General features: G+C 39.9%; 1 protein-coding gene across 2 annotated transcripts in view; it reads left to right on the top strand.

The window, feature by feature from the left end:
- The first annotated feature begins 2036 nt into the window (after positions 1 to 2036).
- asic2 (acid-sensing (proton-gated) ion channel 2) overlaps positions 2037 to 23330 on the top strand; it is a 445366-nt gene continuing 424072 nt past the window's right edge. Inside the window, exons 1-3 of one of the 2 annotated variants that reach the window (XM_085271939.1) lie at positions 2037 to 2100; positions 2384 to 2445; positions 5293 to 5912. In XM_085271939.1, coding sequence (XP_085128065.1) covers positions 5337 to 5912 — 576 coding nt within the window. In that variant the 5' untranslated portion in view covers positions 2037 to 2100; positions 2384 to 2445; positions 5293 to 5336. Of the gene's footprint in view, positions 2101 to 2383; positions 2446 to 4334; positions 4538 to 5292; positions 5913 to 23330 lie in introns of those variants that run through there. The other variant, XM_085271940.1, reaches the window with a different exon arrangement.

The following is a 23330-nucleotide window of genomic DNA, read 5'->3' as shown; positions in this document are numbered from 1 at the left end:
TATTGCATATGATATAAAGTATCTGCACAGATAGCAGCAAGGATTGCATTGCACTGCCTCCTTGGCAGGTCCTAGTGGACGTCATTAACCCAGTTCATGTGCTTATGAGAACAAACAAGCATCCAACACCCAGTTAAGAGCCTTGATGATAAAACTCCTGTTTGGAGGGGAACTTTGAAACTGTCGGTCTTTCTGTGTATGTGCAGGAGGAGCTGCACTTTTCCTAATCTGCACATCTACCAATTAAGATCTTCACAAACGGGGAACAGGGAGGGGGTTTATGGTTTGAGCCAGACTGCCGCTATTGCTCAGATACTGGAATAATTTGCCCTTCTACTTCAATCGCCTCTCGCCAGAGGTAATAATCAGCTGTGCCCAGTCTCGCCAAGTCTGGTACTTACTGTACACATCCTAATTATCTCCTGGTAAGAGTTTATTATTTTTCATAATCCATTAAGATAGTCAAAGTGTAATTACTCTTTCAGTCTCATCATTCATAGAGTACACGAACTGCCTAGTGACGCAAAAAATTAAAAAAAGATTTTTCTTTCTTTTCTGTCTGTGATTTGCTCTGATTTGGTATCCCAGCAGAAAAGAAGATTTTCTCATGTCTGATGTAAAGTAGTGTTAACTCTGTGAGAAAATCTGGAAAAATCCCACTGTCTTTTTTTGAAATATAATTTTCCATCTTTCATGCCGCACGATATTTGAAATGATGGGAAAATAGCCCATGAGTATCCTGTTCACTACTGTTATAGAGGTCCTCAAAGAAAGGCCATTAGATTGAAGACTAATAATAATAACAAAAGTTCAATCCAGTCAAACAGATACATGGAGCATAGGGAACCACTGATTTGATAATAAGAATCATATGTGTTTTATGGCGATAGACATTATGAAAATAGCAAAAAATCTTATGCATGTGTAGTGTAGTTGATAAATCAATGACAAGATAGCAGGTGCACCAAGACTAATTTTTGCCCTTTCCATTTATTTATCACTCATATGCAGGTGCATCTTTTCCCTGGCACTTCTAAATGTGTGACTGATCACCGGCTGTCGGTGTTAATCCAAGTCAAGTAGCATATTATGCCTTTTCCCAATGACAGAAAAAATAATAATAAACAGACTCATTTCAGAATGTTGCACTAAGCTTTTTAGCATTAATGCCACGCAAATTAAAAAAGAGAAATTTATGGCAATGCTAACAATCCTCCTGCCTTCACTAATCCTGTGCATGGAAAGTTGGCTGGATGGATAAAGGAAGATAAGATTGCTAACACATAAAGCCTTATTTTCAACCCTGGAGACTGTTTAATCCCTGTAAAACCATGCTCATTACCTCAGTGAAAAAAGGGGAGATTTGCTTAATTAAGTTGTTAAGAAACCAGCAAACCCTGCAGCTGTCTGAGACCACATTTCGGAGAAAGACTGTGATCAACTGACAGTGTGTGTGGGTGTAGGCTTTGAGTGCGCTTCGGAGTGTGTGCTTGTCAGAAAGATAACACTAAAATAACCTAATCTTTCAACTTCTGTGGGATTAGGATTTGTGTGTTGTTGCTAATTGCTGAAATAAGTGTGAAAGGGCAAAGTGATGGCATAGGTACAGGACAATATCAAACATGTTTTCTTAAATGGCAAATAAAAAGTAGAAAGAGTAAAAAAACAACAACATTGTGTTGTGACTTTCTTTGTAGATCAAATAACTGCTGGAGATACAAACCCACTTTGTGCCTTAGGCACAACTTAAATTTTTATATTAGATAGTACTGGAGTCTGTTTTTTTTCCCTTGGTTATACAATAAGCTACTGACTTATTATATCCCTGTGAAGTAGAAGCTAAACAAGCAACCATTCCCCCAAAATTTCTCTCTGGTTTGGTTAAACAAAGAAATAAAAGATATTACATTGTTTGTCCTTACAGGAGCTAGGTTGGTTTTGTTGGTATAATAGGTTATCTATACATGGGTTTTTTTTAAGTGGTCATCAACTTATTTTGTTGTGAAATCCGGGCAGAAGTAGTTAATTTCCGGTCGCCATCTTTGTTTTAAAGGTGAAAGTGTACAGTCGGTCCAGAAGACAACACAAGCTGCTGAGCTGGTCTGTATTCTTTAATATTGTGGTTAGAAAAATAAATATAATCTTAATATTAGAACATTCTCTATATCCTATAAACAAACAGAAGGAGCCCTGGCTAAAATGATGAACTTGTTTAAAAGAGTACGAAGGGGGAGGAGTTAAAACCTCATCTGTTGCATGAGCTGAGATTAGCCGCGGGCTAGCCAATGCACCAAATTTTTAATAGGGTATTAATGTCTTGAGAAATGTTCAACTGAAATAAAAGTGTAATACATTTAATAAAAATTAATCATTTGTTAAATAGGTTGAACAGGATGTGCAGCAGCATATCAACCTGTTGATGTGCCTTAGAAAACAAGCATACAGGTAGGAAGTTAGGCTAATTATAATGGCAGGAGTTTAAAAATGCATGAATTATCATTAGTAACTTCACATGGTTAAAAATGTTTGGCACTTGATGTACCTTTGATTAAATATCAAACCGTATCTTTAGAAATAGTGAAGAGGTTTGTGCTCCAGGCACCGACACATAGTTTTATGAGTGGCTGTTTCATTTGGGCTGCTCATTACTTTTTAATCACTTGATTAGGGGTATGCTGTAATTGCCCGGTAATTTTAGAAAATGAGCTTCTCAGCTGACAGCATGTTGGGATTTCACCAAGAGGGATCCTAAAGTTTTAAAGTTTGTCACTGACTTCACCTAAATCACTCCTTAGTTCTCATTCTGTACTATTCTGGAATTGTCAAATCAAGTATCAGCTGTGTCTGCTTGTTGGTGTTTATTAGTGAGTCTAAGTTTGATGAGATGGAGGTTGTCTAGTATACATTTTTCTTTATTGTTGTGTGTGCATGTTTTAAGAAACTTGAAGTGCTTGGGAGCTGGCATACAGACACGAGGACCAGAATAAGGACTAAAAGAATAAGAGTATTAGTGTACTGTCAGATTCAGCAGGTGTAATGCATCCAGTATCAGTTGTTCTGTGTGTTATGTTGATGTCCCAGCTAATCTTTTCAATAACATGGTAAATGTAACATGTTTGTGCAAGATGGCCTACTGTGTAATTCAGCCTGCCAACCTGTCAGAATCCTGATAACCTCTGATTAACATGTTAGGTAAAATTGTAACAATATTTTCCATTTCTTTCTTCTTGTAGTTTTAACATATTTTTATTTGAATTTGATTTAGTGATGTAAAAGCTTCCCTGGTGCAAAAGACTGCTTTTGTATTTATTAAAGTCTAAGTTTCTAACCTAAGGAGTAATCAGTTTATTGTGGATTTAAGTTAAAGACAAATATTAGCTCATGTATTAGCGGTTCCAATTGAATAAAATGTGTCAAACTGATATATTTTCCTCTCCAGCTGTCCAATTTCTTATTCAGTTGGAGGTGAAATTCGTATATATTTTTAGGGATCATTCTGACAACCTGTTTCCAGTCAGTCCAAATACACACACAGGCGTTCTCGTTCCTCTTTTACCACCTTTAACACCCTCGTGTTATTCTCTCCTCACCACTTTGCTGCTCCTGTCTCCTTATGTTGCCTCACAAAACTCGCTGTTTTCTCGCTCTCGCTTCATTCTGAGAAAGATCAGACTCCTTATGAATTACAAGCTCGTGATTTAAATGTTGCATTCCACACGGCAAACACACTCTGTGTGCTTGTTATTCCCTTTACATCCGTGTCTCCCTCTTCCTCATGTGACGTTGCACGTCTAAATTACTTTCCTCTGTGTGCCATTGCTGTGCAGCCTGTGTGACCACGCTTGCTCGTTTGCTCTTTTTTTAGTTTTCCAATTTTATTTTTGTCCTTATCCCTCCCCTCAACCTACATCTCCCAGCCTTTACTCCTCCGTCTCTACTTCTGCTTCACTTCCCATGACATACCCCCCCCATCCCTGGCCAAGCAGCCACCACTGTTTTCCCTTCTACTATCTTCCTCCCTGACAGCCTCCTGTTTTGCATCCATCCATCACTCAGTTTGAGGTTGGTGCCATATGAAAATATGAAGGGCTCAGATACAAATGCGAGCTAAGGTGGCAGTGTTTGTAGGAGGAGGAGGAAAGCTATTCAATAAGAGACTTTGCTTTTGAGAGAGCAAGGGAGGAGAGTGTTGTCTTCCCTCCTCTCTCCCTCCTCCTCCCTCACGCTCTCTCTCCACTCTCTCTCTCTGTACAAGCGTGTATTGGTGTGTGCGCCTTCCGTCTCTCCCGGCTCCGCTGTTGTTCGCCGCCACCACAGATGAGCTGGGAAGAGGAGGGAAAGCGGATGTATCTGGCCACAGGAAAGCAGGAGTTTGGATCGGCATACGAGACTAAGCAGCGGCTCTGATCATCTCTCTCTCTCTTATGCTTTTCTCTGTGTCCCTCTCTCTCTTTCACACGCACACAAACACACACGTGCGCTGTCAGACTCACGCTCGCGCCGGCTGGATGTCTACTCGCTAGGCTGAACGAGAGAGGTGCTTAGGCTTGTCATTAGTTGAGGGCACGGAAACCATGAGAAGCCTTGTGTGCGTGTGCGCTTATATGTGTGTGGCAGCTCGCATGCACACTCATGCATAAGAGAGTTACCGCGTGAGTGAGAGAGTGTGTATGTGTGTGCTTTTGAATGGAGATGAGTCGGGACATTAAATACACAGAGGCAGCTTTCTCTGGCTTTCGGCTTAAGTGACTTTCACCTCTTGCTCCGGGTCTCAGAGGACTTACTTCTGGTGTTTTTTGTCTGAAATCTAGCAGTCACAGAGGGCAGCTGAGGAAGAAAGAGAGCAGGGCAGTTTGGGATTTGTCTAGAGTGTGTGTTGAGTGGATGTTTGTATGTGTGTGTTGGGTATAGTAGGAGCCACAGGCAGTCTGGCAGCCACACTAACTCTGAGCTCAAGGGAGTGATTGAGAATGGAGGTGGAGAGGAGAGGGATGCCCTGAGGGAGCATCTTTCTCCTCTGCTTCTTACTCTTCATAGTAGTTATGTGGGTTGTGGAGATCTTTGTCTTCCTGTATCTACTTCCTCTCCTTTTTCAGTTGTTTTATCTTTTTTATCTGTCGTATTTGCATGCTTGCTGTCAGCGCTTGCTGCAGATCTCTGTTCCAGTTTTCTAAATTTTTTTTTTCCATTTTTGTCTTTTAGCCTATTTCCCTGCATCGTATCAGTGCAGTCGATATGATTTTAGACTATGAATCTAAGCCTTTCACTGAAGTTCCATCTCTGTTTGTGCAGGTGTGAGTTTACGGGTGCTCCCTGGCTGAGGAAGTGGAGAGCTGATGATGGATCTGAAGGAGAACTGTGGCAGTCAGGGGAGCCAGGAAAGCTCCAGCCTACATCCCACCTCCTGGCAGGCCTTCGTCCACACCAGCACGCTGCATGGACTTCGCTTTATTTTCCCTTATGGTCAGCCCAGTGCACGCCGCTTGCTTTGGGCTGTGGCTCTGCTGGCCTGCCTGGGATTGTTAGCCCTGGAAAGTACAGAGCGTTTGGCCTATTTCCTCTCCTACCCTCACGTGACCAGCGTGGATGCTGTGGTGTCAAGCAGCCTGGTTTTCCCTGCTGTGACCATCTGTAACCTCAATGTGTATCGCTTCAGCCGTCTCACACGCAACGACCTGTACCACGCCGGAGAGCTGCTAGCCCTGCTCGATGTGCACCTGGCTATCCCCCAGCCACACCTGGCGGAGCCTGATGTGCTTGCGTTCCTACAGGAAAAGGCAAACTTCACGGCCTACAGGCCCAAAGCGTTCAGCATGAAGGAGTTCATTGAGAGGGTTGGCCATGACCTGGAAGAGATGATGCTCTACTGCAGATACCAAGGTGAAGACTGCAGTCCCAACGACTTCAAAACCGTGAGTATACTCTCTATGTGTTGTATTCTAAATGTCAGCTCTTTTGGGCTGAGCTGGGATCGGACCCTCTCTGCAGTCTCTTAGCCATCAGGTGGCTCTGTTTCTGTGGTGTTCAGGTTACGCGTAGAAGGTTTCCAGTGAAGAAAAAAACGTAAAATAACTTGGCGGCTGATGATTGTGCTTTCTCTCCAATGGTGCAAGACTGAGAGCATGCTGGCTGTTTCTTTTTTGAGTTACTATGTTTGGCTGCACAGGTTGGAGTTTAAGCTTTGTTGAAAATCTATTCTTTTCTGTTGCTTTATTGTTGTCCTCATCCTTCACACAATAGCATCACCTCGCTGGAAAATACAAAATATACTTCAGTGACAAGTCTAAAGTATTTTAGTCACTGAAGCAGAGGAACAGATTTGTCTTGGGCCATAGCAAATAATAAATTCCCTCATATCCGATTGGCACTTTCTTTACTTCTGCACTCAAGTATTTTTGTACTCTGAAATCCAGTAACACCAAGTACCAAATAAATCACACCACTAAAATCACTCTGTTGGCTTATCTCAGAGTGGAAAGTCACGGCTAAAACATACTGTTATTTTAATCTTTTCAGGTGTAGGACCCCTTTGTCTGTACTGTGTTTCTAATGTGCTTGTACAACTTGAGGGCATTGATCAGAGCAAAGTGGAGGTGTGTTGGGGAAATGTGTATGTCTGGTTGCACGAATAAAAAGGAAATTGGCTTTTTGGCCTCTGTGTTTGTGATATTTTACTTTTTGGCAGTCAGAGTGAGCAAGTTGTGCAGTAAATTTGGTTTTAACACATAAAGACAGCATTCGCAACGCCCATCTGTTGCATACTTGGATTTTGCAATTAGATCTATTACTGATTCTGTTAACAGTGCAGTGGATGCAGTCTGTGAATGTTACTAAAGAGAACAGTGCAGTGTTTTTTTTCTTTCTGTAGACATAGAGGATATAAATGGCTCTTTCTTCTTTGAGAATTCTTCAACACAATTGTTAAAGACTTTATAGCTATGAAAATCATGGATTTTGTTGCTTGTCCCAAGACAGTGAGTTGTATCCCAGAGTTATTTCAAGGTTTAACTAAGTCTTGCATATGCAATATTTTTACAGACCAATTTAAATGCATCCTGTGCAGTATTGGAGATTTGTATGTTTTATTTATTCTGCTGCTTATCTGTTGGCTGACTCTTGAGTTATACAATTCATCATACTGAACACAGAATCTGCATTAGTTTTAATGGTGTTGCATTATCATTACCTGGTAAGCTAAAGATTTTTCAACATCAATCTGCTCGTCATTATTATGTGACTGCAGCAATGTAACTATGACAATAATGGAAGTTTAATGGGATTTTGATTGTATTTTTGAACATGAATCCAGGTTTAAATCAACTTAATAATATCAGTCACTGATCACATTCTCTTGATTGGCTTCATTCACTCAAACAGGCGCATTGAAACCATCTTGTAGTTGTGCTGCTGCTGGGGGAATTCCCATGATGCACTGAGTATTTCTTCTCCAGTCCCCTCTTTTTCATTTCCTATGCACAAGTTATGCTCTCCTTTTCTCTTTCTCCCCTCCCTTAGCCTGGTTCTTTGCCTGTTAAACAAGGGTGCATTTTTTTCCACTGTTGCCAGGTACTACTTACAGGGCCTGATTGTTGGGGTATCTTCTCTAATATTGTAGGGTCTCTACCTTCCAATATAAAGAGTCCTGAGGCAGCTGATAGTGCTAAATAAATAAAATTGAATAAAAATATTCAGCTGTTAATGTTCAAATTTACAAGATTTGTGTTTTCATAAACATTTGTTGGTGCTGTCATTGAAACAATCTCTTTAATGGCCTAGTTTTCTTCAAAGGACACATTGGTCTGATGTACTGCTTCTACTTTAATAGTATCACAAACTTTAGTGTAGCCTCATGTTGGACTTCTCCTCAACTACTACTTTTAATTGAGGAAGTTGGCTGTTTGGCTGAGTAAAGACACTGGTGTTGAGAGAAAGCATGAACTTTTTCACCTTTCAGGTTAAATGTAAAGACTGTGAACCGTATTAAAATAGAACTGCTATTTGGAAAATTACTAAAAATGATGCCAACTTGATGTTATGAACTTCAAAAATTCACCAATAGATTATAATCTTGCATAAAAGAAATGGAAAGTATTTTAAGTGGTTTGAAAAAATCCACAGTGCTGATTAAAGAAAGCTTTGCCGTGTGTGTGTGTGTGTGTGTGTGTGTGTGTGTGTGTGTGTGTGTGTGTGTGTGTGTAAAATCAAATCTATGAAGTAAATAAGCTTAAGCATGCAAAACTACTTTGAGTATACTCTGTGAATCTTTTTGAGTTGTATCTACTGGTCCATCTTTTCATCGTAGAGCAGTAATAAAATGATGCATGGGGTCATTTAGGAAGTTGCCCAACAGCTTGAATTTCTATATAAAGATGCTGCTGATATATCTCTGTATTAATGAGATGTTTTGTTTTTTGTGCCTGCCCCAAACCTGATCAGTGATGCGTGTACAATGCATGCAACAGCTTGTTGAAGCTGCTACTGGGATTTGGTCTTCTTTGAAGAGCTCTTAATTTTGTGAAGTGGACTCACAGAACACATCAACAGCATTATCGAACCTCTGATGTGTGTAATCCGAGCTGTTAAAGCTCCTCGCTCTGTGACACTTATTTTAGGATTGATATCATCGTGCTTTATTCTGAGAGATGCTCGATGCAGACGTTAATTGGAAAAACAACAATGGTAGATCACACTTTGGGAGTAGTGATTTTCTGTTCATACCTTCATATGGATACTTCCCTGGAAGCTCTGATCCATATTGCACTAAGCTGCAGCAAAGCTGCTGGTGAGCAATTCTCTGCTTATATCTGCCAGGAGAACATTTGATTTTCATAATTTCATTGTGTTGAATCTTCAGGGAGTTAATTCAGAGCTGGCTTGGCTGTGTTTGTTCCTTTCCATGCAGCTCAGTGAGTCAGTGTAACTTCCCTTTAGTAACCGTCTTGCATATTGTGTGACGCGTCTTTAACCTAAAGCCGGGTTCAAAGATAATCGTGTTGACAGAGCGGCTACTAGAAGGCACTGTCATCCTCTTTGCCCTCTGCCTGTTGCTGCTTCTGAGCTCCTCCTGAATTCTCCCCACTGCTCTCTGTCGACTTGCACTGTCTCTCCTTTTCTCTGTCACTGCAGCGACACACCTTCATATCTCCGGCGCCTTCTGAGTAAAAAAGAAAAAACAGTAGGACCCCCAAAATAGAAAAACGCATGCATGAATGGACTCAAACACATGGATCCAGACAAACTCATACACAAACGCACCAAAATATACATATACATGAATGAGTATACACACACTGAGGGACAGCATTACCATGACACTCCAGGGACCCGAGTCAGCGCTTGAGTGACACTGTGATGAATGACCGTGGGGAGGATTGTGGGGACACGAGAGTCAGTGTGATGTGACTGATGGAACTGGAACACAGTGCTGCACAAAAGGGAAACAGCAACAGTGTGCACATTTCCACTTATATGCATGTATTATGTGTTGCCTTCGTTTTTGGGTTTTTTTTTTTTTATAGCATTTTTAAAATGCGCAGACTGCTCGTCCTGTTAATTTCTGTTTATACATGAGTGCCTGTGCAACCTACTTGATGTGATTCTTTCTAAATAAGCACTTTGGTGTGCTCGTTTTTCAAGGATGGCAGAAAAACAGGGCGCATTTCAAGCCAAATTCAGCATCCTCGCTTCCAAACAGCCAGTGAACAAAACAAAAGCCTGCCTTTTTTTCTCCCCCCCACCCACCCACTTGATTCTTTCAACGCAGCATCTGCAAGGATGCTGAGTGGTCGTAGTGCTTCTCCATCCTAAGTATCAAGTTGTGACTGTGAATCTGTGAGAAAGTTGTGGTGCTGAGTGTGGAAAAGAAATTCAGAGCCTACCTGTCTAATACAGGGAATAATTTTATGTTTTTTTCAACTTCTATCACTTGCATTGTCCCAAAAAGATATGATTATATAACCCTTTCAAAAAATGGAAACTAACAGTAAGTTATTGATGTTCTGTGCGGGAAAAATATTGCAGCGCATCAATGTAGGTATGTCAATACCTATCAATGTCTCAGATAGTCTAGAAATGGTGACATAAGTAGTTTGTGCCTGAGGGATCTTTTTATTAATGAAAATGGATAATAGATGTGATTTTGTTTGTGCTGCTTTTAATTCCATTATTTTATGCAGTGTAACGACTTTAAGTGCTTGCTGACTCTAGCTTGTAAATAGCACTTAATATAATTTTTTGGCTTAGCTTTGCAGTGTTGATTCGATACCTGTCTGTCAAGTATTTTAGAAATGTGGTTAATTTATTTCTAGACATCTAATATTTTTACTCAGAGCCAAGTACTATATATTGGGTTAGCATTAATAAGTATAATAACACTATTATTTTAATGGTTGTCCTGCTTTGCCTGAAACAAAGACCACCTTTTCCAATTGTAACCCTAACCCTAATAGACACCCCCTCACTCCCTAAGGCTTGTCATTCTGGAAGAATCCTGTTAATATCATACCTACACTTTATAATGAAACTTTAACCTTCGGGGAAATGGAGCAGATGCCAAATGTCTTTAATTTAATGAGCATGACTATCATTTAGGGACTCTTCTATTAACCAAATTGATCATGCAGTGAAAATTGTAAGAAACTGTGGGCCTAATAATTTCAACTCAGTCTTTTCCTGGCATAAATTGTACCCCATTGCCCATCCTTAAAATTTTGCTGGTGTAGGTGTAAGCCTATCATGTGTTATGTGTTTAATCAATTTCCCTGTGCCTGTGTTTGTTTTGCTGGGTGTGATTACAGCCATGATTAAATGCTGATTGATCACACTGACAAGACACATCAGTGTCTGCCAGAGTGAATCAGCTCATTGGGCCTCTCCTGCATTCCCTGCGTGCTTCAGTAATATATATAAATACCCCTGTAGTAGGACTATCCTGGGATGACCCTATCACACTCTCAGGCTTAATGTGAAACCTGATAGCAGCCAGACCCAGAGGTCTGTATCAAACAGATACTAATTAGCTACTCATCCATTCCTCTGACCGGAACCTTGTTGGAGCAGCATTGTCAATGTAATGGTGCTGGCTGTTTACAACAACAGCAGTTAGTCATTACATGCAACCTGTGGCCTTAGCACTTCACAGGCTAATTATTGCATGGCTAGATTTGCCTCGCTTTCACCAGTAGAGCAGGAGTATCTTAATGTCAGTCACCAATGTGTTGGGGGATTATGTGCTTTCTAATCTGTCCTCCCCCTTCTCCTCCTCCTCTGGCCACTCCATCTCACTAACAGCATTTTATCACTTTTGCATTCATTTCTCAACATTTGAAAGCCCAGTGCGTCACATTAGGTTTTAGTGGATGTACTGTATTAATCACTAATGTGGTATTACCGTGGCATTTTACATTCCCTGCGAGCATGATATCTCAGTCTCTTTAAAGGGCATGGAAAGCACTACAGCCACCCACAAGCCTGCCTTTCTAAAACACCCTGGAGAGGCAGGCAACCTGTGCTGTTTAACCAACTTGGAAGAAAAGTTGGAGTGTAGCCACAGACAGACAGCTTAGTGTGTGGATAGTGCTTATGTAGTAGATAGTGCAGCTGTCTGCAGTGGTGTATTATAGTAGGTTGAAGATGGAGTGTGTGTAAAAGGAGTAATTTTCCCCGAAGGGGTTTTCTACTAAAAATAATTGCCTTGGTAATTAATGTAATGATTAATTTATTTGTGTCAAAACAAAGTTTTTCTTTTTTTCCCCGACTAAAATAATGCAGGAGATGTTGGGTGTGCCCGTGAAAGTGAAGTGCTTCGTTTCTACAGCTTTAATCACGAGGAGCATACTCGTGTGTCCTTTTTTGTCACATAGAATTATTAAGAAGGATGGCGCTTCAGCTTTGTTCTGAGCTAAGTCTACCAAGAAGTATAAAGGAAGTCTTCTTGGGTAACTTGTTAATTTAACAGAGTGAATACATCAGTGAACATTGTGGCCTTTATCACATTAAGACATAGAGTACACTGCCCCAAAGCAGCTTGTTTTTTATATAGCAATGATAAAGGATACTAGATTTAATGAACAATTGTTTATCTTTTTGTATGTGATTTTGGCTTAGTGTGATGAGAGGCATGTTACAACCTAAATTACAACCTATAACTGTGTTATCAGGCTACCTTAACCCTATTACACATAAAAAAACACTTTAACTTATGATATGGGCATCAGAAGCATTGCTTTCCATAGTAGTCACAGGGAGCCGTGCTGGAACTTTTCTTCAAAGAAATTAAAGTGGAGTTTAAATCAGAAATCATCGAACTGAAAAAACCTAGTGGCCTAAATTTGAAATGTATTTTTTTTAATGGTTTATTATTCCTTGTTTTTGCTTGTTTTCTGAAAATCACTGAAACCCACTGAAAGTCTTCTTTTCAAATAAGCTGCTCTCATTGATGACAGACTACTTAATTCTGTTAGTGTGACTCTATTGACACAAGGTATCAGTAGCAGCATTATAGTGCAATGGTGGTAGTCTATCTAGTGAGTTAGGTGGAGTGATGCTTATTTGACACACTTGTTTACTTCTGGGAAGCACATCACTAGCTACTAGCATTTTCTCCAAGGATAACTGTCATTGGCTGGTTTTGCTTGACAGTACTTTTTTTTGCCTCAAGTGAAACAAGTTTGTGATTTTCTCGTTTATTGGCAAGTGTAGTCTTCCATATTTTGCAAGGTGTTTTCATGGAGCCTGTTGAAGTAGCTCTGTTTTTAAGTACTAAACTGCCTCCGCATGCCTGAGATTGCCTCATTCACCACTCATGTGTGGTGTTGGTATATCATAGATATTGCGATATGACACATAATTTATACCACTGGACAGTATACGGCCTGATGTGCCTTGCTAATGGGAAGTGGAGTGTTTATGGAAATGTGTTCATTAAGACTGGTGAGCTCTTTGTCCATAGCATGAACAAAATACTGCCCATACTGTTTGCCCCAAAGCTGAATTCAGTTATAGGATGTTGACATAATATAGCCTTTCGGATAATAGGTTTTGCCTACATTTAATAATTATTTTCATTTGTCAGTAAGCTGGGAATTTTATATTTTTTCTTAAATAACTGATCTACTGTTTGGTCCATAAAAAAACAGAGGATAAGGTATGACCATGGCTTATCTTACTTTATCAACATTAAGATGAAAAAACAGAATAGAAGTAGAAAACATTTGACATTTTGCTAAAAAAAAGAAAAGAAAAACAAATGGCCATGGAAAGCTGATTATATTTCAGTCAATCAAATAATTGATTCATAAGATAAAAAATAGCAGCTCTAATTGGTCTAAGCTTCCTTCACTAAAACTGTAGGCAGTCCCATTCAGAAAAACTACCTCCATCCTGTCGACTAGCTCAGGACATCACTAATGGCCAGACTACATTTTATTCTTGTGAATAAGTTAACCGCCCAGCGTTTCCCTGCATGAAACAGAAAATGAGAGGTTTATAGCAGAGGCATGGAGCTGTGGCAGGGCGGTCCATGAAGTCATGGTTGTAGATGTTGGCTGGCGCTCACACTAGCAAAGAAAGAAGAGAAAGCTGAAAGAGGGGAGAGTGGTATGTCCCATTACCTAAGCAACCTATCTGGAGACCTACTTCATCTTGGCCACGGGAGGAGGACGGGATGATGTGTGTGATTTAATGTACTGCAGGCTATGTTTATATTTTCATGTGTATGGGTTTGTGTTGTCATATGCAATCAGTCCTCATGTGTGTTTGTATTTGTGTGTGTAAGAGCTTCTTGATGAATTAGCCATCAGTTGCTTCCAGCAGATATTGACTGTTTGTGAAATCAAAGGTCAAGTGGCTAGTTAACTTGAATTCCTTTAGTCTGTTTGGCAGCCACAGAGTGAAAATTATATATTTTCTGAATCAGTACTTAACCTCCCAGAAATACCGTCTTGCATGCTTTATTGATCAGCTTGAGAATTCGTATTATTGTTTACATGTATTGCAGATAGTATAACCAGCCGGGAGCAGCACCCTGGGACATAAAGGCATAAAGCTGTGTGAAAGCCTGAGATTGCAATCATATTTATATGCTTCCTGAAGTTTCAGTGCAATTTTAGTTTTCAGATGTGTTGAAATCCATGAATTTCAGTGGCCACAACAAATGACTCTAAAATAAGCCTACGTGACTGTTTCAGAAACCAAAGGTTAGAAAATGTTGACTTTTCTGTCTCAGCCTGCTGTGCAGTCACCTTAAATTCTCAGTTTTACACATTTAATTTTTAAAATCACTGATGTTTGCATCAGTGAAAGAATAAAATAAACATTGGTCACAAAACATGGTCATATTCATGCAAATGAATTAAATCATTTTCTGTGGTGACCTGTGTTCTTGAGTAAGACTGTTTTCACTTGTGTACCTAACCTAACATTAACGCATCACACTTCACGACTCCTGAAGTGTGATGCGTTAATTAGTCTAGCTAATATAATATTACTGGCTATGAGTTGTTTGCTGATTTTATTTGTTTTGTCCGTCTTTGAAAACGATGTGATCACTAAGGTATTGGGAAATCCCCCATGCTCTTATTTTGAAAGTTCAGTCACACCTGAACCGTTAGCACCAGCACTTCTATGGTCATCATAGCACTCCTATGTTGTGAGACTCATCCTGCAATTTGATAAACTAACGCCACCATCTTAGGCTGCAGTGTGTTGCTACCCCCCGATATTTTCTTAATATCTGTGAGCTAGGGGGTCACTAAAACCAGCACATGAAGCTGGGTGAGAACTGGTTGAGGTGCGGCGACGCTGTGAGCTTAGGCTGCAGAAAAGAACCAAGAGTATTATCGTAGACTAAAGTTCAAGATGGTGGAGTTCAGGTCTGTTCAAGTGAAAAGAAACTTACTAGCTGTACAGAGACAGCTGACATTAATCCATTATTTATTATCAAAAACTGTTTAAGAAAATCTAGGTGAAATCCTCCTGGAGCTTTTAGTCATCAATTTCTATTATTATTTTGTATGTATAATGTATTTTTTGTTTGTTTTCCTCTTAGATGTTGAGATAGTCCGTAGACCAGTTCTGACTGGTGTATTTTGCCAATAGGTGGACATATATGTGAAAATCCCTTGATAAAACAGCTTTGCATCCCTAAAGCTGTTTTGGAAAGCAATCATTTAATATATTACTTTGAAGTTTAATCTGTACTTAAGTATGATCAGGTTGTTACATCATCTACAGAGTTAGAAGCTCCTGAATACATTTTTGTTGGTTTCTCAGTTGGCACCTGAAATTTCAGTGCTTTTCAGGGGTAGGTCAAAGTAAAAAATGTTCATGTTTCAGTGTTTAACTGGTAATGTTTTTTTTACACTTCACATACCGTGTGCAAAACGTATTGCCAAGCCTTCAAGGGTAATGCACAGAACTGAAATTGAATGCTACAGTCAGGGTATCTGCTGCTACTGGAAAACCTACTTTGGTTTCAGTACTCTGATAAAGGAATGCATTGACTGCAATCAAATATTCATGAATTAGTGCTATTAGATCGAATTGGCCATTGGACATTAAACTGCTATAGCTCACTCTGTTAACATTTTTGGTCCATAGTTATTTTGAGGTTGGATGTGATTCATTGTTCAGTTGGTATGTCACTTCAGAGTTCAGAAAGTTTGTTGGTGCAGCAAAGAAAACAAATGTATAAATGCAAATTTTTGTCACATGTTGTCAAAAGATTAAGTTTCTAATTGTCAAATTTTTACTTAAGGTACTTAAATGGTGCATACCATTAATACACAGGACTGACTGGCTGTCTCTACATCAGTTCGCAAGGTGGCATTTTGAGTGGTGTGCCTAAAGTGATCTCACTGCTGTAAAGAATTAACTTTACAAAGAGACAATTTACAATCTTGTCAATTGTGCTGATCGTTCTATTGTTAGAAAAAGCTATAAAGTATTTGAATTTTAAATAGGAGCTACACCGAGGGATTAAAACACTAAACTGAACATGGGACATGTAATTGATCCATCATCCATCACCAGTTCTCTGCATGGTCTGTACTGTTTAATTTCCTGCTATGGGGATTTGAGCATGCTTGACAGTCAGCTTTTTTGTTGTGTAAATTTTTGATAAAGATGACTACATCAACAATGCCTCTGCAGGCGAGCAGAGCACAGACTGCTGGGTACTTTTTATCAACACAGTAGCCAAACACGTGATTTCATGATATCTGAAGTAATTACCTTTCATATGTTAGCCTTCTTTGCCTTCCTGTAATCTTTCACAGTGTCTAAGCTGAGCATTAGATTTCCAGAACTGACCAGCTGATGGTAAAAAAATCACAGGTTCTCCTTAAACAGGGTGGCTGACTCTTTCAGAGTCCCTTTTGTCCACCTGTCTCTTTTAATCTCCGTAAGCTACACTGGAGCTCTTTTGATCTCGATGGTCATACGCATGTGAGAGCTGGATGTTCAGGGCCCTGTTTCTGCCAGGATACAGAGACTTTGATGGAAAGCAACCATTGGTTAAACTGATACCTTGATTTGTTGAGTCATGATGGCCATTATCATCTTTCTAAGGACTATGTAACAACTACTTGCATATACATCTGCAGTTAATTGTGGTTTAAATATACAAGGTTAGAAAGCATTCTTAATGTATTTTTTTTTCAGTCAATTCATAACAACTGCATGTTGTGCAGAAAATATATCAATTACTTGCTTGTGCTTTACAGTACAAAGTTTAGAGAGGGAGACGAGGCCTAAGTAAATAAGAGGAATGGTACGAAGTAGGGCTGGGCTATATCATACCGTTCACGATAATACCGGTGTAATTTTGGGCAACGATAGGAAAATGAAATATCGCGATAGAATATGGGTAAAACGCGCATGCGCAGTGCCTATGTTTACATACGCACATGGCGGCGACGCAGAATGAGAAGAGCGAAAGTGGATCGTTGAATGAAACGGATGAACTAGAATTGGTTTGTAAAAATGCTGCAACTTCAGTGGTGTGGAACTGGTTTAGCTTTCGTCCGTCAGATACAAAACAAAGCACTATTTTTGGTAGAGCATGCTAGCGGGCCGTCGTTATTACCGTGTTGTTTGGAAAATACGGCACACTTAAAATCAATCCTTTGATTTTTCTGAAAATCGACAGAGCCCCTTATAATCCCGTGTGCCTTTTGTATGAATTCTGGTTGTGTTTACTGACCTCGAAACAATTTTATGTCGTACACGGCGCTCGAAAATCTGTCAAGTGTTTTAGTACGACTTTGCTAAGCTACGAACCCGCACCGCTTGATTGATTGTCGGAGCATTACGGCTGTCGTAGGCAGGCGCCTCGCGGAGTGATACGTACTGTGCTTCAACATAATATTACCGTGTTGTGTGTGTATAACCTCTTTTTAAGTTTTGTGGATATTATACATCGTTATGCTGAGGATATGTCGGCCAATTTCCACTGGAAATGACTTTTGGTTAAACTGTTAGCAAGGAATTTGCACTGTTACATTTTTATATAATTTTAATGCACATAAAAAAAACAGCTGCTTGTTTAAGTGAAAATACATTGATGGGGTTTTTTGCACTAATAAAGTTGTGGAGTTGTAAAGCATTTTGTCTAGTGTCAATTATATAGTCAGTTATATCGTTATCGCAAAATTTCAAATGTATATCGTGATAAATATTTTTGGTCATATTGCCCTGCTCTAGTACGAAGAGTTAAATGTCTTAATAACCCCTTCAACATCTCCATCTGTCAGGATCTGCCTTGTCTTCAGGTATGGATGCTATTCTCCTAGAAAGGATCTTACATTGGTGTCAGGACAATGTGTGATATTTCTATCAAAATGACACAGGACAGTGTGCAGACAGCATGACTGGAAATCACAGACGATGGCCCCACAAGGCCAAGGTTGGATTGATTCTCTGTCTGCTTCTGAGTTTGTCTGACTGTAGTCTTTTTTTTTTTTCACTATATCTTGGAGTATATCTTTAAGTGAAGTATAATTGCAAACATTTAACATTTGTTATCTAATCTCTGGTCAGTTTACTTCATTATGTTCAATCCTCTGTTTGGATTGCTAGTAAATGTTAGCAATAGATCCAAGTTTTTCCAATAAAGCATCTGACATACGTTGCCTATATAAATGCACTAACAGTATTTTAACATAAAATGCGATGAACCTAGTCTTACAAGAAGTAATGACATAAAAAAAGAAGAATTGGGTGAGACCAAAGAGCAGAGCTAAAAGTATGTTAATGCTGAGCCTACTGCACATTCGTAAAGCAACCCTTTGCATTATTCACAGTTAAGTAATCTCACACTTTTATCCTGTAATACTATTTAGCTGTTTATCTACCTCATGCACTTCCACTTTAGTTAAACCTCGCCTCTGTCAGTGCGCCCCAGGGTGGCTGTGGCTACAATGTAGCTTGCCATCACCAGTGTGTGAATGTGTGTGTGAATGGGTGGATGACTGGATATGTAAAGCGCTTTGGGGTCCTTAGGACCAAGTAAAGCGCTATATAAATACAGGCCATTTACCATTTACCAAACCCCAGTTGCGCAGGCTTAGAGACTCGTCTGTGACCCCTTAGCAACCACTGGTCGCTAGGGAATAGTGTGTATTTCCTGACACCAATCACCTGCCAAATAAAAATTTGAATTCCAGCCACTTTGGTGTAGTTGGAGGTCGCAGCGACTTTTGGTTGTCAGGTGGTTATTGGCTAGTATCTGTGTGAGTGAGGTTTCAGTTAACTTAAATTTTACAAACTGGCTTTTCTTTGTGTAAAAGGATCATGAAATCACAGAATTCAAAGACCAATATTAAGTAAATATAATCATGATGCTAATTTAAAATACATTTCTCCAAGCTGTGTTTAATTCTGGTGTGTGACAGCTGTCAAAAAATAGTTTTTGGAGAATTCTCTCTTCCGTTGACTGTGCCTTACTTGCTGTGTTTTGAACTTGTGTGACCCTAAAACTTGATTTCTGCTGTTTTTAAAAATCAAAGTTTTGTTCTCCTGAGACTGAGTTCACTCAGTCTCAGGAGAACAAAACTTTGCACTTTCAGTTGCCATCACTGCCTCTCTCCTCTATTTGGCAGGAGAGAGGCAGCGCTGTGTACAAAATAAAATAAAACCTGCATGAACAACCATTTATTTGCTTGTTAGCATGGTTAAAGTTTGTTTGTGCATGTTGAAAAAGATGAAAGAATACACTATTTTATTCTGTTCTCTGTCTACTCAGTGCTCCTCAGATCTTGAAGTACACTGTTAGAAAGAACAGACCTGATTCATAAACCCTAGGTGATTGTTGCCACTGCATGAGAGTGACATGGATTGGATGTCTTGGGCAACCTCTTTGCTGATGCTACATTGTTGATTTTTGTTTCACTGAAATTCATATTGGATCTGATTTCAGTGTCAGTGATAAAAGCTGGTATGCTGCAAATGAAATGTTGGAGGACAGCAAGTGTTTAGGTTTCATGTTGCAGCTGCAAAGATTGTGAATGTCAGCTATATATTGGGGTGTTTTTATATTTGTTTTGTCATGTTTGATTTTTTTAAAGCAGAGGTTAGCTGGTTTGCGGACCATGCCTGTGTTAGTGTAGATAAGTGCATTTAGTGATGTCTGCTCCTGTGTTAAATGAGAGAACCTGAAATGTTCTCACTGATCTTACTGATGTATCAGTTTTTACTTTCTCTGGTGCAATTAGCTTAAAACGACCTTCGAAATGACAAATGGAAGCAAATTAGAGTGGGAATTGTCCAAGATGACTACTTAATAATCAAACAGGAGTACTTGGACGTAAAAGCCTGCCTCTAATACCAACTTGCTGGCATCTGTGGTTAAGGTTAAAAAAAAAAAAAAAAAAGAAGACCCATGGCTACTGTTTGAGGAAATGCGGTAAATAGCACACCAGTATAAAGACACAAGTGATGGCACAACCAGCACATAACATGTCCCCATTTTCTCACTTGGAGGGAAAATGGTATGGGCAGTGATGACACTGAATTTGAAGTGCCTGTCTGGGTATTTACTGAACACCATGGTGAAAACCACAAAAGCCTTCGATAAGAGACATCTCAGATGTCTGATATGCTGTCTTGCATAAATCTGAACTTGTGACATTCCACATAATGGAGCATTGTGCTTTTATTGTATTCTGCAGCACTCATAGCATCCTTTGGGAGCTCATTTGAATGAATATTTTACCAGGCATAATCCTTTCTTCCAACTCTGTATCTTAACTAGACATTCTTTTCCTATGATGAAAGTAAACTTAAAAAAATACATTCCAGTTTTTATTTTGTGTAAATTACGCATATATTAGCATCATTATCATACAGGATTGCAAACAAATGCACTGAGTTATTTATCGCAGTCTGCTGTTCTCACCTTGTACTTTCTACCTTCTTACCTGTTCAGTCATTCTCAGTCTAATTATATCTAGCTGCATTTGTGTCAGTGCTGCCTTATTTACTTTCTCTCGCCTGCATTCACACTCAGTTCTGCTTTGGCAGTTACCGCCTCGCTTTCCCTTCCCATTCATTATTCAATGAGTGGTTGCTTGGATGTCCACGGATCTGGATCCAAACTTCATCCTGAGATACCTCATGCGGCGACTTGTAACATTAGTAGCTGTCTCTATCATGTCATGCTGCAACAACACTTCACATACTGCTGGCAGTGATACCTGCTGGTGTTCCTGACAGGATGAGTGCATCTTTGTGAAGTGAATGTGCCAGCTCATTGTTGGCATCAGCTGATACGGGAAGGTCGGTGGTTGTGGCGTTTGGACTTGTTATGAATATGTACTGACAGCAGGCGAGCAGCAGAGGCAGTGTTTGATCTGGGATCTACATGGACATTTACTCAGTGTGAGGACGACTGGCAGGCAGGCAGGTGGGAAAGGAGGAGTAAAGCAGGGTGAGCTCAGCTCGGACATGTGTGTTAATGTTACAGCAGGCTAGGAGAAGACTGCTGACACCAAAAGAAGTGCCGTCTCATGCCTGGCTGACTGCATGAAAAGGGCAGGATGAGAGGGTAGAGAGTTGGGCAAAGTTTGTTTGTGTTTGTTTGACAAACAGGAAAAGAAAAAAGAAGAGACATGATGTTACAACAGGGCCCCTACAGCCATTTATTTTCATTATCAATTAAAGAATTTATTTACTTGCTCTTCTTAGTATTCAACATAAAAGAAAACAATAGTTAACCAGAGTCTAAGATGAATCTGTCCTATATTTAAGAAGCCAGAGGGTGAAAACAGATTGGTTAGCCACACATTTCAATAGATGTTTAATGGTTAGCTCATGAATTAACTAACCTCTTTGCAATCTCAGAAGAAATTGAAAAAGAATGAAGATCTTTTAGGTAATATGGTCTGATGTTTTAACAGCCAAGGCCCCGGTAGGATCAGTAGTAACACTGCTTCAACAGTCCGCTGGCACGAGTGGTGGTGCAGATGGGAAACATGGGTATGTTTTGCAAATGCATTGGAATAAAAATTATATTGGTAATAAGAAATGAAAAACACTCAGCCCAACAGTGTCTTTTGAACAAAGATGGGCTAAAACAACAGCCATGCAATAAAATCTTCCCTTTATGAAGGTTATAAAACTCTGTTTTTCTTGGAACTGCAGTAGAATGATGGTCATTGTTGCTTTGAACTCCGCTCTACTGTTTTGCGTCACATTATACTCTCAGTTTTCACTTTTTTTGTTTTTTTTTCCCCTTCTCTACCAGCGAAGGGAGACTAAATAATGAAATACTGATGCTCTGGTAAGGTAGCAATTGGCTGTTATTTTCTTCTGCAGCCAACACTCTTTGTCCCACCTGCAATTTTCTACCAAATCAGTACTATTACCAGCAGACACTGACGCATGGAACAGTAAACAGGCAAGACTTTTCCACACATCTGTGTACACATGGTCTGTAGTCAAAGGAGGACCTGGATGACTGAGAACCTTCACAGACACATGGTCTGTAGGTTATCACATCTGTGAATCATCTAGTGAACTATACCTCTGCTGTTAATGGTAACATGTCAAAAATAACATATCTTTTGAAATGTGTTATTTGGCTGAATAAGGAGGATTTAACATTGAGATGAGAATGTAAAAGAGCTCATGTTAAATAGCGCTGGCACTGGGAGTCTTTGTTCTGCTTGTCACTAAAGGTAGTTTTTTGTTATTTAGATTCTATGCATGGTGGTGTATAATGCACAATGAATTTTAGGCATCTCAGGGGACTCCTCAGTGGTGTTGTGTCAAGAATATGAAGGAACATTCCTGTATACACTCACTGTATACACCTTACTGATACTTGTTCTCTCTGTATTTAAAACTGTCGTAATTTTTCACGTTATAGATCTAAGAAGTTGCTGGAAACATTCCTTTTGGTCCATGTTGATATGATAGCATGACACAGTGGCTGGTTGCACGTCCAGTTGCATCATTTAGGCAAAACTCCAGCTCCACCATTTCCCAAAAGTGCTCTGTTGGATAGAGATCTGGTGTCTGTGGAGGCCATTTAACACAGTGAACTATCATTGGATGGACATGTTCAGCCCCAATACTCACTACTCCACCACCAACAGCTTGAACTGTTTACACAAGGAAGGATAGATGTATGCATTCATGAAGCTGGCATCCAAATGGAGAGTCTCAGTTTCTAGTTTGTAGCTGCCAGGAGTGACACTTATTGTAGTCTGCTGCTGTATCCCATATGTTTCAGTGTTCAACATTGTTGTGCATTGGTTGTCATGAGCGGTTGTTTGAGTTACCTTTCTATCAGCTTGAGGCTTGAGCAGTCTGGCAATTCTCCACTGTCCTCTGAAATCAAGAAGGCATTTTCTCCGCTGCTCACTGAATATTTTCTCTTTTTCACACCATTCTCTGCAAACCCTAGAGATGGCTGTGTGAGAAAAACCCAGTAGATCAGCAGTTTCTGAAATACTAGGGTTGTTTATGCAAAATGAGTTAGTCTATGTTTGAACTCACTCAAATCGCCTTTTTTCCTCATTTTTTGCTCATTTGAACTTCAGCACCATGTATTCATGCCTAAATTCATTGTTTGAATTAATGAGCAGTTGAACAGGTGTACCTAATGTCTCTGTAGGTTCTCAGTCATCCAGGTCATGGTAGCCTAAGGCAGGGGCAGGGATAGCTCAGTAGGTAAAGTGGTTGCCCCATGATCGGAAGGTCAGGGGTTCGAAACCACTGAACGGCTACCCTGAGTTATGTACCGTCCCTACACACTGCTCCCTGGGCCCTGCACTGGTGGCTGCCCGCTGCTTCACTGGGTGAATGGGTTAAATGCAGAGCAGTAATTTCCC

This window comes from Mchenga conophoros, linkage group LG4 (genome assembly GCF_057382185.1).
Source record: "Mchenga conophoros isolate Kocher_MC1m ecotype Shallow Benthic linkage group LG4, M_conophoros_male_GT1.1, whole genome shotgun sequence".
NCBI lineage: Eukaryota > Metazoa > Chordata > Actinopteri > Cichliformes > Cichlidae > Mchenga > Mchenga conophoros.
This window is presented reverse-complemented; position numbering and strand designations above follow the sequence as displayed.